We start from the raw sequence: 17610 nt of genomic DNA, 5'->3' as shown, positions 1-17610 counted from the left end.
CTCTTGAGCCTGGCTTGCTGTTATTCAGCTGGACTGGCTATTTTTCAGATTTTTAAAGGCCTATGTTAGTTACTGTCCCAGGACGTTGCTCTGAAATGTTCTTTCTGTGACTCTGGCCTCCTGAACTCCTGTGCATCCTTCAGATCTCAGCATAAAGGTGACCCCTCAGGGCACCTGCTCCTGCTCCTTCCCTTTTTCTCTTCCCATCTCAGTAGCGACCTTTGGCATCTCTAGTCATAAAACCGTGGTCTCTTACTTGAAAGCATTTATCTCCAATTCTAATTAATCAATTAATTACACTGGCATTATAGCTCCCTAGAATAAGTGGAGATATAAAGTTGTCTCATTAAACAATGATGGGCAGGGATCGCATCTGTGTTTTCCATTGTAAATTCTAATGCTTTTCCACTGCTGAAAATTTTGTAAGATATAAATAAGACCATGGAACTCATTCTTCTGCTTAAAATCCTCCAGTACTTGCCAATCATAATTGGAACCAAATCCAGACTCCTTACTAGGGCCTCCTTTGATGAACAGCTTCCTGTTGCTTTGCTAACAGCCTTTCCTAGTCATCTTCTTTCTTATGACATTCCTCTCTCTTTTACAAGCCTGTCAAATTCATTACAAAGTCAGAGGTATTCTATTTGCCTTTCTTTCCTCCTGAAGCATTTATCACTAGATCTTCATATAAAGCTTTTCTCTTCTCATCTTTTAGACCTTGATATAAATTATATTTACCTAAAGTAACTGCCTCATACCCTGCCCTCCCCCGCATACATTCTCTCCATCACATCCGTATGAATTTTTTTTTGTTCTAAATGTGTTTTCTTTCTCCCAAAAGTTGACTGTAAGCTCTCTGACAGCAGGATGCCTCCTTCAGAGTTGTATCCTCATATTCTACAACACAGCCAGTCACATTATGGATCATTTGTAAATATTCATTCATCATAAAGGAATAAATTATAAAAGCTATATTTATGATGCATTATTATGAGGTTTATTCTGTTTTTCTAAGCCTTATTTTTGAAAGGCAAGTGAATTTTATCATAAATGATCCATTTAAAAGAATTCATAAATTTCCTGTTCTAAGTATTACATTTTTCATAGGCTTTAATGTTAAAATATTGAGAAACACAGTCCTTTGAAATTATATTCCACTGCTATGGAATTGCTACTCTGTGGACCATACAAACAGGTATATAAATCTTCATTGTCATCACACATTCACAGAGAATATGAAGTCCATTTACTGTTATTAAATTTCTGCCTCTACTCTGCCTCTTACAATTTTTTGCCATCCTTGTTTCTCAAATTATATTTTCCAGAGACCAAAGGATGTTAAATTGTGAAATTTAAATTTCTAACCTAAATATTATAATAAAATTTTATTTTAATGAAGGACTTAGGAAAGCAATACATTATGGATTAAAACATAAGGCAAAGGATTAACCCAAGCAGGCATCTGGAATGTACTAAAAGAAATGAATGTGGCTGGGCGCGGTGGCTCACGCCTGTAATCCCAGCACTTTGGGAGGCTGAGGCGGGCAGATCACGAGATCAGGAGATCGAGACCATCGTGGCTAACACAGTGAAACCCCGTCTCTACTAAGAAATACAAAAAATTAGCTGGGCGTGGTGGCGGGCACCTGTAGTTCCAGCTACTTGGGAGGCTGAGGCAGGAGAATGGTGTGAACCCAGGAGGCGGAGCTTGCAGTGAGGAGAGATGGCGCCACTGCACTCCAGCCTGGGTGACAGAGCTCCGTCTCAAAAAAAAAAAAAAAAGAAGAAGAAGAAATGATGTGCTTTCACCTTCAACAGTGGCACTATAATATTTTGGGCTGGACAATTCTTCATTTCTAGGGAGCTGTTCTGGCTCTTTTAAGATGTGTAGCAGCAGCCCTGGCCTCTACCCACCAGATGCAGTATTATCTTCCCCTCCAGTTGTGACCAAAAAAAAGCCTGCAGAGCTTGTCAAATATCCCTGGCAGAGAGGGGGCAAAACTACCCCCAGTTCTATACATATATTATAAATCATTTGCTCGAATTTCAGAATTATCATTTTTCACAAGATACTTTGGCCCTAGAAATGCTGACTCAAAGCCATTATTTTGGGCCTTCTACCAATGCCGTGTCTGTTTCCCTTGAAGGCTTGCCAGAATCTTTATGTAGGTGACTCTAGATAGTGGTTATTTACTTTCATTTTCTCAGATATTAAAGCATATTTTCCATCTGAGTTTTGAATGGTAAGGGTAAGGCTATTCACCACCTACTATCATCAAAATAGAAGTGGATGTGCAACCACAGATATTTCATTGAAAAATCTCAGAAAGATAAAAGCATATCTTAAACATCACAGATACAGATTTCTATGCTGAAATGTCAACTTATAGATAGATGGCATAACCCTAAAATGGTTGATGATTCCATTTTTGGTGCAGTTATAAATCATTTCACTTGTTTGTATTTCAGGACCTCCAGGATATAATGGCTACCCTGGGCCCCAGGTCGGCTACCCACCCCCACCAGCCGGCCATTCAGGTCCTGGCCCAGCTGGCTTTCCTGTCCCAAATCAGCCAGTGTATAATCAGCCAGTATATAATCAGCCAGGTGGAGCTGCAGGGGTACCATGGATGCCAGCACCACCGCCTCCATCAAACTGTCCACCTGGATTAGAATATTTAAGTCAGGTAATTTCAAAGACACAAAATACTCATAAAAAACAGAACTGTGCTTCCAGCTTGCTTAACCAGATTAACAAATGAATAATTCACCAAAGTCTGAAATAGCAAAACTATATTTTCTGCTAACAGGTTACTCTAATTCTTACAGGTCAGGTTCAATTTTAAAGCAAAATACAAATGCCTTAGAAAATTGTATTTTCTGTCATCTTAAATACAATCTATAATAATGGCCAATAGCAAACATTTAATTAGCACTGTTTTCCTGTCTTTGTTGTGTGCGTGATACATGTATTAACTCATTTAATCCCTATTGAAAGTCTATGATGTATAGGTGTTACAGTTATCTCCATTTTTCAAAAGAAGAAACTGAGGTCCAAAGAGGTTATATAGCTCACTCTGGGGTGAGAACCTTAAGAGTCAAGACTGTTTTTTTACTCCCAAAACTTTGGTACTGAGCGAAGTGCTCTTTAATCTCGATACTGAATAATTGCCTTATAATTTGAAAGAAAATTTAAATAAACTTTATTGTTGAGTTTCAAAAAGTGGCCCCAAACAAGGGGTTAATATTTTATGTGTAGTATGACTCACCTTTTTATTGTAACTAATAAAACTGCATTTTTATGATGCTGCTTTTGTTCTTTGGAAGACCCAATTTTATAAATGCCATTAATAAAGGAGTAAAAAGTCCTGGATTTTGTTGCACTAAATTATAATTAATCTCAGCAATAAGAGGTTTAACATTTATTTGGTGTTAGAAATCAGGTAGGTCAAATAGAAACAAGAAACTCTGTGTGTCCAGTCTATACACATATAAACAAATATTCTTGTGATATTCAACCAGTTTTCATTTCATAAATCATTTCTTTCTTGCACTCTCTTTAGTAACTTAATTTCCCACAATGCGCTTAAGTGGCACAATCGTAGGAATTTTTGGTCGTTATTATATTATGCAAGAAATACATAGAAATAGATATTTTAAAAATCAGGGTCTCATAAAATACATAAAGGATGTTATCACATATGACAAAGGTTGATATTAAGTATGCTTAATACAAATTTGAAACTTGTAAAAAAAACTCTTTGATGGCTAAAAAAGTTACCAATATTTCTTGAGCCTCTTCTAGAAGGAAGATTGTTTTCTACTTTTTGAATTGTTTTTGACACATAATAATTGTGCATATTTATGGAGTACAGTCTGGCATGTACTATGTGTAATGAAAAATGAGGATAATTAGCATATCTATCACTTTCAATATTTATCATTTCTTAGTGTTGAGAACATTCCAAATCCTCTCTTCTAGCTATTTGAAAATATACAATAAATTATTGTTAATTATAGTCAGCCCACATAGCTATAGAACACTAGAATTTATTCCTCCTGTCTAGCTGTAATTTTGTATTCATTAACCAACTTCTCTTTATACCTCTCCTCCCTACCCTTCACAGTTTCTAGTAACCACTATTCTACTACCTACTTTTTTTTTTAGATGGAGTCTCGTCCTGTCACCCAGGCTGGAGTGCAGTAGCGCAATCTTGGCTCACTGCAACCTCTGCCTCCTGGGTTCAAGCTATTCTCTTGCCTCAGCCTCCCAAGTAGCTGGGCTACAGGCACCTGCCACCACACCCAGCTCATTTTTGTATTTTTAGTAGAGATGGGGTTTCACCATATTGGCCAGGCTGGTCTTGAACTCCTGAACTTGTGATCCGCCTGCCTTGGCCTCCCAAAATGCTGGGATTACAGGCGTGAACCACTGCGCCCAGCCTCTACTCTCTACTTCTAAGAAATCAATTTTTTTAAGCTTCCACGTATGAGTGACAACATTCAGTATTTTTCTTTCTGTGCCTGGCGTATTTCACTTAACATAATGTCCCTTAGGCTCATCCATGTTGCTGCCAATGACAGGATTTCATTAATTTTTATGGCTGATTTTTATTCCATTGTGTGTATTAAGAATTCTTTTTGCATTTCTCTATTGATGAACACTTAGGTTGATTCTATATGTTGACTGTTAGTGCTGTAATAAGCATGAGATTGCAGATACCTCTTTGACATATTGATTTCCTTTCCTTTAAAATTTTTGTTTTGAAAATTTTGAAAAATTTGAAAAAATACTGTTTTAAAAAAAACAGTAGTGGGATTGCTGAATCATATGGTGGCTGTAATTTTAGTTTTTGAGGAACTGCTACACTGTTCTCCATAATGGCTGCTCTAATTTACTTTCCCATCAACAGATTTCCCCTTCTCCACATTTTTACCATTATTTGTTATTTTTTTGTCTTTTTGATAAAAGTCATTCTTAACTGGACAAAGATAATATCTCATTGTGGTTTGGATTTCATTTCCCTGGTGATTAGTGATGTCGAGCATTTTTTCATAAACTTACTGGCCATTTGTATCAATTTTCTTTTCTTTTCTTTTTTTTTTTTTTTTTGAGATGGAGTCTCATGCTTGTCGCCCGGGCTGGAGTGCAGTAGCACGATCTCGGCTCACTGCAACCTCTGCCTCCTTGGTTCAAGTGATTCTCCTGCCTGAGCCTCCCAAGTAGCTGGGACTACAGGCGCCTGCCACCACACCCAGCTCATTTTTTGTGTTTTTAATAGAGACAGGGTTTCACCATGTCAGCCAGGACGGTCTCGATCTCCTGACCTCGTGATCTGCCCACTTTGGCCTCCCAAAGTGCTGGGATTACAGGCATGAGCCACCTCAATTTTCTAATTTTTAAAGGTACTCCAGTGTAAATCAATTTTATTTGACCTAAATTTTTCCACATTAATAATGAACACAATAAATATTTTATTAACTTAAAATATTAACTTCAGTTTTACACTAAAAAGTAATATAAGCTGTTAAATATTGATAATTGATTACATATACTGTAAAAAATATAAATGTATGAATTTTCATTTGGTTAGCTTATAAAAACCTTCATTTGACATGTACTTACCACTTTTTTTTTTCCTATTATAGATAGATCAGATACTGATTCATCAGCAAATTGAACTTCTGGAAGGTATGTATTCATTGTTTTAATCCTGTTTCCATAGAGTAGAAGTTTATGCAGATGAAGGCACATCGACCTCCACAAATATAACACTCTCACGTATATGGGACAGTTAAACCAGTTATTTACAATAATAAACATTATCAGCAATTCATTTCTAAAATTTAGGAATCAAAAGGTAAAATGCTATTATGTTGGGCATCTGCCCTCAGGACACTAACTTAGAAGGAAAATAATCAAAACCCTTATTTTGCTCCTCTCTTCGTACATCACTTTTTATCTGACTTCTACCACTTAAGCTATTTTCTCCATAATTGTGATCAGCTTAAGAATGGCACAGAGCCACATTCCAAAGTAAGTTATCTTTTTTATTTGGATGAGGAAGTTTGGGAAAATTATCATTTGTGCCCACAGTTTCTCTTGGGAGTTAAGATGAACCCTATAAAACCTTTGTATACCAGGTCAGATGCAGGCCACTGCAGTGTTGGAGGATGCTGACCAACTAGCCTGCAGGCTTGGCTTCATAGAAGAGCACTCCTGCTCCTGCTGAATGGCCTGACATTTCCTTGGGTCCAGGGCCCCTTAGGTGCAAAAATAAACTTTCGAAGCCAATTAATGTTTTATAATGGCTGACAGGGGAAGAAGACCCCAGGTAGATTTATGAACCATAGTGTTTTCCTTCTAGATATAAAAGGTTTAACAAAAACTCTGCCAGTTTTTTGGACTATGTCTGCTAAATTCATTTTCACCTGTCTCCAAAGTTTCTTTCCACTGGTAAAAATTAGAACATGAATTGTATAAGCAGAATAATGGATTTGGCTAAAATATACAATTGTCATCTATTACATTGAAGTTATTTATAAAGCACATTATTATTTATAATTTACTTGATTTTTTTTAGTGTATCTAAACAAAGCTTTCTCTGGAAAAGAGCTTTGTATTCTGAATTTTTTAGTGTTTTATAGTATATATTAGTAAGGCTATAAAATCCAAACAGACATATAACCAAACATTACACAGCACACTATTTTTGTAGATTTATAAATATTTGTTAAATATGTGTTAATTATGAAATAGAAAGTTCCAAATCTAATAGTTTTTAATTATGCTTATTTTTCAAAAAAGAAATGTCTCCAGTTTTTTTGTTTCTTTTTCTCCAAAATTGAAAGTCTACGTTATTTTTTCATGAGTGGTATAAAAAAGATGAAGATTACTCAGTTTTTTAGAATCTGAGCATAAACTAGGCACTTACTTTTTTTTCTCAATTCAAAATACAGAAGACAATAAAGATGTAAACAATTTGTTTACATTTTTTAAGTAGATGAAAAGAAACTTAAAGGTTATGTAAACCAATGTTGCTTTACAAATAAGCTGGAGATTTTTGAGATTAAGCTACTTAATGAAACAATTAATTAGATAATAAATGCCCTCTCAAAATCAGCTTAACTTCTTTCTCATCAAACATTTGACTATTTCAGATGTTGAAATCAGAGGTGGTTCTTATAAATGCAGAGTACAGGGTCTGTCTGTGTCCCACCAAGGTCACTTAAAGGAGTTCATGGTGGTTAAGACTTGTGAAGGCCGTCTTTATCCGACTCAGAGTCTTTCCATATAGGCATTACAGAGTGACTTTTCCTCCAAATATTTATTTTAATCACTCATTATTTTAGCCAGGCTTCTGACATCTATGACCCCAGTTACTGAGGGCTATGTACAAGTGGGACAGTTATTGCTCCTTTCTGGCTTTAAATACGGAGAGGTTTCCAATGTATGGTTAGATTTGGAAAGCCCTTGATACAAAGCTTGTGAGCCTCAGCATTTTGCAGCCATCTGTTTCCGTCATGAAGAGATTAGCCCAGCAAAGGTGCAGAGTTCACTTAGGATTCCTATGGTCTAGATATTCTGTGAGTTGAAGTCTTGGTTGCTGAACACTCTTTGTCTAATACCCACCTCCCACTTCTGAACAACTACTGCTGAGTTGAATAAGGATGCCCTGGGTCCAATGTGACACTCTAATTCACCTTTCATTTTCACTCCCTCGGTTTTTATGCGTGTACATTGCCTTCTTTCAAAACATTGCATAAAAATAAGACATAAGTATGGTTTATAAGATAGTCTCAAACCAATTGATTTAATATAAAATTTATAGCACATAAACAGCAATCCTCTTATATTCCCCTCCACATTACACAAAAACTATCCTGCATTAGTGGACGTTTTTTCTATACACCTAGTGCCACTGTGCCCACCGACAGCATTGCCCCAACTCTCAGCAGTAAAGTCTCTCTTCTGACAGACATTTGTGGAATTAGGAAAATATAACTTGTTTCTGTTGTCTCGCATAATGAAGGGATGGGTTGCCCCTCCACACCTGTGGGCGTTTCTCGTTAGGTGGAACAAGAGACTTGGAAAAGAAAGAGACACAGAGACAAAGTATAGAGAAAGAAAGAAAAATGGGCCCCGGGGGCTGGCATTCAGCATACGGAGGACCCAGGCCGCCACCGGCCTCTGAGTTCCCTTAGTATTTATTGATCATTATCGGGCGTTTCCTGGAGAGGGGGATGTGGCAGGACAATAGGATAATAGTGGAGAGAAGGTCAGCAGGTAAACACATGAACAAATGTCTCTGCATCATAAACAAGGTAAAGAAAAAAGTGCTGTGCTTTTGATGTGCATATACATAAACATTTCAATGCCTTAAAGAGCAGTATTGCTGCCAGCATGTCCCACCTCCAGCCCTAAGGCAGTTTTCCCCTATCTCAGTAGATGGAATATACGATTGGGCTTTACACCGAGACATTCCATTGCCCAGAGACGAGCAGGAGACTGATGCCTTTCTCTTATCTCAACTGCAAAGAGGCATTCCTTCCTCTTCTACTAATCCTCCTCAGCACAGACCCTTTACGGGTGTCAGGCTGGGGGATGGTCAGGTCTTTCTCTTCCCACGAGGCGGTATTTCAGACTATCACATTGGGAGAAACCTTGGACAATACCTGGCTTTCCTAAGCAGAGGTCCCTGTGGCCTTCTGCAGTGTTTTGTGTCTCTGGGAGTGGTGATGACTCTTAACAAGCATGCTGCCTTCAAGCGTTTGTTTAACAAAGCACATCCTGCACAGCCCTTAATCCATTTAACCCTAAATTGACACAGCACATGTTTCAGGGAGCACAGGGTTGGGGGTAGGGTTACAGATTAACAGCATCTTAAGGCAGAAGAATTTTTCTTAGTACAGAACAAAATAGAGTCTCTGTCTACTTCTTTCTACACAGACACAGTAACAATCCGATCTCTCTTTCTTTTCCCCACAGCATAAGGACTTAATTTCTCTATACATTGGTAATCTCTCCTCCTCCTTTTTTTTGCCATTTTTCTCTGCCTGGATCATCTCTAAACATCATTTCTTCTCCTTCTCCTTATGCCACTGGAGTATCATCTAAAACTGGCAGAGCTAGATATTATAATATCTGGATAAATTTTTAACATAGAGGTGATTATGATTTCGTCTTTTATGTTTTTAGTTTTAACAGGTTTTGAAACTAATAACAAATATGAAATTAAGAACAGCTTTGGACAGAGGGTTTACTTTGCAGTGGAAGATACTGATTGCTGTACCCGAAATTGCTGTGGGCCATCTAGACCTTTTACCTTGAGGATTATTGATAATATGGGTCAAGAAGTCATAACTCTGGAGAGACCGCTAAGATGTAGCAGCTGTTGTTGTCCCTGCTGCCTTCAGGAGGTCTGTGATCAATTACCAGGGCACTTTGTAAAATAGTTCAGCAAGAATTTCTGCCCTGTCATTGAACCTTTCATCAAACCTAGGCATTATGATTATTACATTTACATATATTATTTTGCCTTTGTAGATAGAAATCCAATCTCCTCCTGGTGTACCAATAGGTTATGTTATTCAGACCTGGCACCCATGTCTACCAAAGTTTACAATTCAAAATGAGAAAAGAGACGATGTACTAAAAATAAGTGGTCCATGTGTCGTGTGCAGCTGTTGTGGAGATGTTGATTTTGAGGTAAGAGATGTCATAATGTTTATGAGATTTGCTTTCCTAATATAAGAAGAATGTAATTTTGCAGGACGTTATAAGTGCATTAAATAAGTATTGTGTGCCAATGTCTCAATAGCAAGATAATTTTCTCATTTATTTAACTTTGGTCAGAGTGGTAGTTATCACTCTTATTAAAGGTCACTGTTGGTCATGATAAATGGATAAAAGAGAAGCAGACCTATGTAGTCAAATAAAAATAAGCAAATCATCCATCACTTAAACATGGTGGTTTCTATGTGATGACACTGTATATTATCCATTTTAAACAGAATGTTAACCTTGTCATCTAAATCTGATTGCCAAAGCATATGGATCCTTCTTAAATCTGAAATATCATCTGCCAATGCTCAAGGCCATGTTCAGAATGTCTGACATCTTTGAATTCCTACAAGAAGCCCAATTATGCAAAGATAGTTTTGAGAAAATTAGTATAATATGTACTACCCAATTATGCTTCTCTGTGGTCTCTCCTTTTCCCTATATTAAATTAGGTCACTAGAAGCTGCAACATATTAATATTTGTATATTTACTGTAATACATTGTAGAATTTCATTAGAGTAGTTCAACAACAGATGTTCTACTTTTACAATCCAAATTTTTTCATTGCAAATGTTTAAAAATCAGAAGGTTTTAAAACTTAACCTTGATTTCTTGTTTCTTTTGGAAAATCAGAAAATTGGGTTAACTGGGCCCACTTTTCCAAAGAAAGGGCAAAAATCTACTAAAGATATGTGGGGCTGCCCCTTGTAATAATGACATGGGAACTCTACCAATGTCTCCACCCCTTACTGAGGTTTTTCAGTATCCAGTGTCATTCATTTATGTGATCTGCCTGCCTTCTTTAATCACATGGTATTTGATTCCTCCGTCAGACCTTAGCTATATAAAGATGAATCCTTTCCCCCATTGACTTCATAATCTAATGACAGAGATTTGCAGTTCTAAGGAGGATGTGATGTAGAAACTTTAAAAAGGCTCTTATAAAGGGATTGTATAGTGTGTGTATGTATATGTGTGCATAATATGCATGTATAAAAAGTTTATATAGGGGTATGCATAATAGCAGTTCTTCATGTAAGGGATGGAATCTCTGTCCTACATCCACAGAAGTGAAAAGTAATTTCTCATTCAAGGAACGATATTAACAGAAGTTTGGCTGGCATATATTTTATTTTTAGTAAATAAATGAAAACACTGGAAAAGCATTGTGTAATCCTTGTATTTGATACTAAAGAATTTATGTTTCATCTGGCAGCCTTTCTTGATGGATACCTTAAAGCATCCATTCCATGTAATAAATTAACTTTTCTTCTATTTATCTAGAATGATGATATCAAGGTACTCTCATGGAAAGAATTGAGAAATAGTTACTTGAAGAATTTTCCATAGGGTTGACAATGGAAAGTTTGACACCTCAAAGCAGAAATTATCAGTATGAGAGACCACTAAGGAACATGAAATCCACCAGGGTGTCACTGGGCATGGAAAGAGATAAAAGCCTCTTCTACAGCAGGGGCAGGAGTCACTCTAAAACAGAGAATAACTCAAGAGGCATTTCATAGGTGTACTATGTGGAACTAATTCGTGGATTTGATGTCAATTGAGGATGAAAAAAATTTTGGAGATAGACTTGATGTGTTATTATTCTGATATTACATTGGCCAAGTGAAGAATCTTGGAGGAAAAACACTTGATTTGTGTCCTCTTGACCATTATGATATTCTGCTTTTTAAAAAGTAAGGTATCACATACTAATACACATCTAGGTCAGGGATCAGCAAAATATAATCAGTGGGCTCTAGTTCATTATATAAAATACATATAGGAAGTTAATGACTTGAATTAAGGTCATGTTGGATTTTAGTTATGTAGGGGAAAAGAATGGAGAGTTTTCAGCAAACAGATAGTAATTGAATCTCTAAGAAGGGTATCTTAATGGTGAGTAAGAGAGAGCCTAGTAGACCTTTTATCCAATATAGATGATAAGAGAGTCTGTCTCCTTCAAGGACTCTTGGTAAGGGGGAAGACATATGGCCACATGAAACTGACATACCAAGTCAGTTCTGTCTATGAGCTTGAAATCTGAATTCCTGCCACTGTTGTGTTTCAGGAATCTCAAAATATAGAAATTGATCCTGAGTAGTGATAAATTTTATATGGTCAACTACAGCCCACAGATTTTTTTTCCTGCCCTCTCTACAGCCCACAGATTTTTTTCCTGCCCTCTCAACTAGATTTTCATTAGTATTCAATAAATATGTCTTTAAAAAGCAGACAATCATAATGGTCAAGAGTATAGACACTGGAGCCAGATGCCAGGTTTGAAACCCATCTTCACAACACTTACCTGTGTAACCTTAAACAAATTCTTTCACTTCTCTTTGCTTTAGTTTTTTTACATGAAAATTGGGTGTAATAACAGTAAATAAATAAATCATTAATAAGTAAATAAAATAGCTTACCAGCAACTGTTAATATACTCATGATACACTTTTTATATTTCTTTGCTACATACCTAGATCCTATATGCTGTCATTATATTTCAGTATTTTGCATTTATATTTGCATTGTGAGATGAATCTATGGTTTTCTTTTTAGAATGCTTTTACCAATTAGTATTACATTTATGGATTTAAAAGTTTAACATTATACAATACCAATTTATTATTTCCAAATGTTGACATTTTATTATAGTGATTTTCTATTCCAAAATGTCTACAATTTAGCTAAAAATTATCTAGTCCTGCTAATTTATTGGTTGAAGATCATTTGCATTTCTTATCCTTGCCATAAAAAATGTATTCTCCACTTCTTTAAATTTCTTGCTGTAGTAATCAAAAAGGGCAAATGTTAATATCTTTATCTGTGTAGTGTTGAGTTTACGGTGGCTAGTAAATTGTCAGCTGCATTTTTCATTTTTTAAATTTTAGAATTAAAAAATAAAACGTAAGAGTTTTCATTACTAGCTTCAAATGCTTCAATGATAGCTATTAGCAGAAAAATACTAACATGTACAAGAAAGGATTTGTATTAGTTTCTTTCACCACAGTAGTATTTCATTACACATAATCCCTAAAACTCAGCAGCTTGCAACAAGCGTTTATGCTCATGCTTATGGGTGTGCAGGTCAACTGTGTTTCAGTGGATGTATTTAAGCACTGACTTAGGCTGCATGTTAACCTCAATCTGCTCCAGGTAGGTTTGTTCAATGGCTGTAGCAGCAGCAGCTACCTGAGTCATGCTTTTCTAGTGGCTTGTCACTGAAGATCATAAGCCAGGCCAAAGCACTTAGCCAAGTTTAAGGACACTACTCATGTCATATCTGCTAACACCCATTGTTCAAACAAGTAACACGGCCAAGTCTAATTACGAAGGAACAGGAAGTATACTGGCACTACAGAAGGAGAGGGAATGAAATGAATATTTGATGAACAGTATTACGCTATCAGCTTCATATTAGATGTTTATTTCTAGTATTTTACAAACTATCCACTTGTACTCAAATAAAATGAGTCAGGTGTTTTTAGATTCCCCACATTTATTTAGCTGAAAAGGACACTCCTCTGTTAATACAACTATATGTGTACACAGTTTTGTGAATTTCAGCTACATTCAGTCCCCACCTGCCCTCCTAGAGGAGTTGCCTTAGTGTGAGCAAAGTCCATTCAACCCTATATGATGGCCCTGGGCTTTCCTCAGGCAGAACTGTAAAATTAGGAAACTTCTACTTTGGAGCTCATTTGTTCATACACTCTTCGTCTTTTATTATTCACACCCCACTGGGTGTGGGGCGTGGGGCATTTCATCAAGTTACTTATTGGTATTTGCCTTTACTCCAAACTGCTAATCTTTTCTAGTTGCTTAGCATTTCATGTTTGGCAACTCACAGTGGGTGGTAATAAGCCTTTTCATCATATTTAATCTTTCAGTCTATGTAAACTGTGCTTCTCCTAAAGCAGAAGTCTAATAGGAGTTTTGTTCATTAACCTCCTGATGGCTTCTAGAAATGTCATCAAAGAAACATTTCATATTTATATCCTTTTTTGCTTAAGTTTTCTTTTGGGTCAATTCAAATAATTTATTAATGTCTGTATTAATATAAAATAGAAATTGTTAAGTATTTCAGAAAAACTTTCTGAAATATAATTTATCCATACAATGAAACAGTTTTTTTCATATATCTATAAATAGATACAGGAGCCTCTAGTTATCTAATGAGGGTTACATATGGTGCATAATTTTAATACCATATTTGTTTCATCTTACTTCAAATTTGAAAGTACTTTTGCTATAAGTTTCCTAAAAGTATTTAATACTTTTTTTTTTCAATTTAGATTAAATCTCTTGATGAACAGTGTGTGGTTGGCAAAATTTCCAAGCACTGGACTGGAATTTTGAGAGAGGCATTTACAGACGCTGATAACTTTGGAATCCAGTTCCCTTTAGACCTTGATGTTAAAATGAAAGCTGTAATGCTTGGTGCCTGTTTCCTCATTGTAAGTCTGTTCTTATTAATCTTGATTATAGATGCTTTCTCTAGGTTCATTCTGAAATGATTCAGTAAAGTGTATATTTCAAAATGACATTTTAAAATTTATAGATTTTAAATCAGGATTCCCATTTAATCCTAGCTCTGAAATTCTATTTGATCCTAGCACTCTGGGGTCACAGGTGACTAGTTTCTATCTGAAGAGTCTATGAATATTCACATGGCAAGAGGGGGACTAAGGAGATGTACTAAGGAGAGATTTTAGTCTCCCCTTAAATCAGGCATCTCCTAGATGCTTTGAGGAAGAAGTTGAAAGTGGGCATATGTGGAAAAAATGTAGTGAAACAAGGAAACTTTACCATGACTCATAGTAATTAAATTAAACCATCTAATATAGGAGTATGAAGTACAATAAGAGTGTACATTCACTCAAGTGTGTAGACCTAACTACCAAATTACAGGAAATAATTGGATATAGCAGTGATTCTGAAATTGCCTTCACATTAGAACCACCTAGGGACCTTTAAAAACCCCAAGGACTAGTCCATACCTCAGTTCAACTAAATCAGAAACTTCGAAGTTCATATAGTGTTCCAGGTGATTCCAGTACGCAGCCAAAGATGAGAATTACAGGGATAGAGAAAAAGTAACATTTAGAGAAAATGACTGGAAGATTAATTAAATTCATACAGGTATCAATAAATGAATAGAATTATAGAATTTATTATTAAAATGGAAAGCTAAAGGTAGAACTTATATAATTATAGAGCTTTTGTATATTTACTTATTACATTTAATTTTTTTTAACAGATATGTTACTGTGTTTCACTAGATCCCTTAGTATTTCTGCATCTGATAATTGATCTCTGTTTTGTGGTTGAAAATTCATTTGTGTACTTTTGTTTTTATCTAGGACTTCATGTTCTTTGAAAGCACTGGCAGCCAGGAACAAAGATCAGGAGTGTGGTAGTGGATTAGTGAAAGTCTCCTCAGGAAATCTGAAGTCTGTATATTGATTGAGACTATCTAAACTCATACCTGTATGAATTAAGCTGTAATGCCTGTAGCTCTGGTTGTATACTTTTGCTTTTCAAATTATAGTTTATCTTCTGTATAACTGATTTATAAAGGTTTTTGTACATTTTTTAATACTGTGAATTTGAGAAAAAAGGACATACGAGTTTTTGCATTTATTAATGAAACTTCCTATGAAAAACTGCTTTGAATTCTGATCTCTGATTCATTGTCCATTTTACTACCAAATATTAACTAAGGCCTTATTAATTTTTATATAAATTATATTTTGTCCTATTAAATCTAGTTAGTTTATTTCATGCATAAGAGCTAATGTTATTTTGCAAATGCCATATATTCAAAAAAGTTCAAAGATAATTTTCTTTACTATTATGTTCAAATAATATTCAATATGCATATTATCTTTGAAAAGTTAAATTTTTTTTAATCTTCAAGAAATCATGCTACACTTAACTTCTCCTAGAAGCTAATCTATACCATAATATTTTCATATTCACAAGATATTAAATTACCAATTTTTAAATTATTGTTAGTAAAGAACAAAATGATTCTCTCCCAAAGAAAGACACATTTTAAATACTCCTTCACTCTAAAACTCTGGTGTTATTACAACTTTTGAAAGTTAATATTTCTACATGAAATGTTTAGCTCTTATACTCTATCCCTCCTAGAAAATGGTAATTGAGATTACTCAGATGTTAATTAAATATAATATTATATATATATTCACAGATTATAAACCTAAATAATAATCTATTAGATTCAAATATTTGAAATAAAAGCTTGATTTTTTTGTATATTTGATTTTTGTTTTGAAACGAAATGTGTTCAAATGGTGTTTTGAGCACTCATTCAGTTAAATGATGGTACATTTGAAGCAGGATATTTCCCTGACCCCTTCACAGGACTCCAGACAGGGGTGCCTTGTTTACGCGCCTGCCACTCTCAACTCCCGGGAGGGACTGCATAGGCAAACAAGGCAGGAACTGGAGTGCACAAGCACTGGAACTGGCTCGCCGCTTTGGCACGGGCAGGAACAAACTCCGTGCAGGCCCTGTGGTAGCATCCAGGTGGGGTTGCCTGCGATTCCTGAAGCCCCAGAAGATGTGTTACAGTGCTCTTTTAGCTCTGCTGTCTGTGGATGGCTTAAGTGTTAACAGCTCAGTGGGCCCTTTGCCTTGTCATATGGGTAAGCTGCCCTCCACCAGCAAGGGCAAAGGGCGAGTGTGAGAGCCTTTTATATCTGCACTCATGGCTCCCAGGCTCTTGTCCGGCATCCAGGAAAAATGTGGTCACAAAAACAAACTGCAGGATGGTAAATGTGGGGGATTTTATTGCTGATGAAAGTGGCTCTCAGTGGGAAAGGGAGCTGAAAAAGGGACAGTGGGGGTAAGTGATCTTCCCCTGAAGTCTGGCCATCTCCAGCTGGATTCTTCTCTGAAGTTACACTGTCAAGCTGTCCCTCTGAAGTCAAGCTGCTTCTCTCCAATGTCCAGCCATAGTCTCCACTCCTCTCTGACTGAGTCTTGGGTCTTTATAGGCACGGGATTGCAGGCAGGATAGGCCATGGGCAGTTTAGGAAAAGGCAACATTCAAGCAGGAAAACGGTATAAATTCTCACTTTGGGCTGGGGTTTCAGGCATTTCAGCTTGAGGGTAGGGTTTTCACTGGGGACTCACCCTTTTCTGCCTAGAATTTCTCTGCCTCCTGTCTCCATCATATTTAACTGACTTTTCCTTTCAAATCTCCTTTAAAAATGAGCAAAGGTACATGACACTTTGTAGTAAAATCTGTACCAGTGTTGGAAACTAGGATTTCCACCTGTCAGAAGCTTGTAAGAATTTAGTTAATCTCTTTTGTAATGAAGATTGAGTTGAAAGATTACATGAACAACCCACAATATTCCTCATGCAACGGAAAAGTATGCTTAAGCAATAAGCGCACGTGGAAGAGTCTCTTTCATATTCAGCACAATTCTTGTGACAGCAGCTCTCCTCATGGTGTTAGTGCCCTAGGCCTCAATAGCTCCAAATGGCAAGCGGTGAGAACATTAGTATGCAGATCTTCAGGAAAAGCCAAGTCTAGGTGATCTCCCACAAGCCTAAACAATTCACCAGATGCCGCCGGGCGCGGTGGCTCACGCTTGTAATCCTAGCACTTTGGGAGGCCAAGGCAGGCGGATCACGAGGTCAGGAGATTGAGACCACGGTGAAACCCTGTCTCTACTAAAAATACAAAAAATTAGCCGGGCGTGGTGGCGGGTGCCTGTAGTCCCAGCTACTCGGAGAGGCTGAGGCAGGAGAATGGCGTGAACCCGGGAGGCGGAGCTTGCAGTGAGCC

The 17610-nt window shown here is 36.6% G+C and overlaps 1 protein-coding gene across 13 annotated transcripts in view; it reads left to right on the top strand.

Annotated features, from left to right (window-relative positions):
* Positions 1-16067, top strand: part of PLSCR1 (phospholipid scramblase 1) — a 29871-nt gene extending 13804 nt beyond the window's left edge. For 12 of the 13 annotated variants that reach the window (XM_063620215.1, XM_063620216.1, XM_063620217.1 and 9 more), the window contains 6 exons: positions 2470-2687; positions 5650-5692; positions 9200-9420; positions 9548-9709; positions 14081-14242; positions 15149-16067. In XM_063620215.1, coding sequence (XP_063476285.1) covers positions 2470-2687; positions 5650-5692; positions 9200-9420; positions 9548-9709; positions 14081-14242; positions 15149-15205 — 863 coding nt within the window. In that variant the 3' untranslated portion in view covers positions 15206-16067. The remainder of the gene's footprint in view (positions 1-2469; positions 2688-5649; positions 5693-9199; positions 9421-9547; positions 9710-14080; positions 14243-15148) is intronic. The other variant, XM_063620222.1, reaches the window with a different exon arrangement.
* The last annotated feature ends 1543 nt before the right edge of the window (positions 16068-17610 follow it).

This window comes from Symphalangus syndactylus, chromosome 17, assembly GCF_028878055.3.
Source record: "Symphalangus syndactylus isolate Jambi chromosome 17, NHGRI_mSymSyn1-v2.1_pri, whole genome shotgun sequence".
NCBI classification, from domain to species: Eukaryota; Metazoa; Chordata; class Mammalia; order Primates; family Hylobatidae; genus Symphalangus; species Symphalangus syndactylus.
The sequence above is the reverse complement of the archived record's forward strand: the minus strand, read 5'-3'. Positions and strand labels throughout refer to the sequence as shown.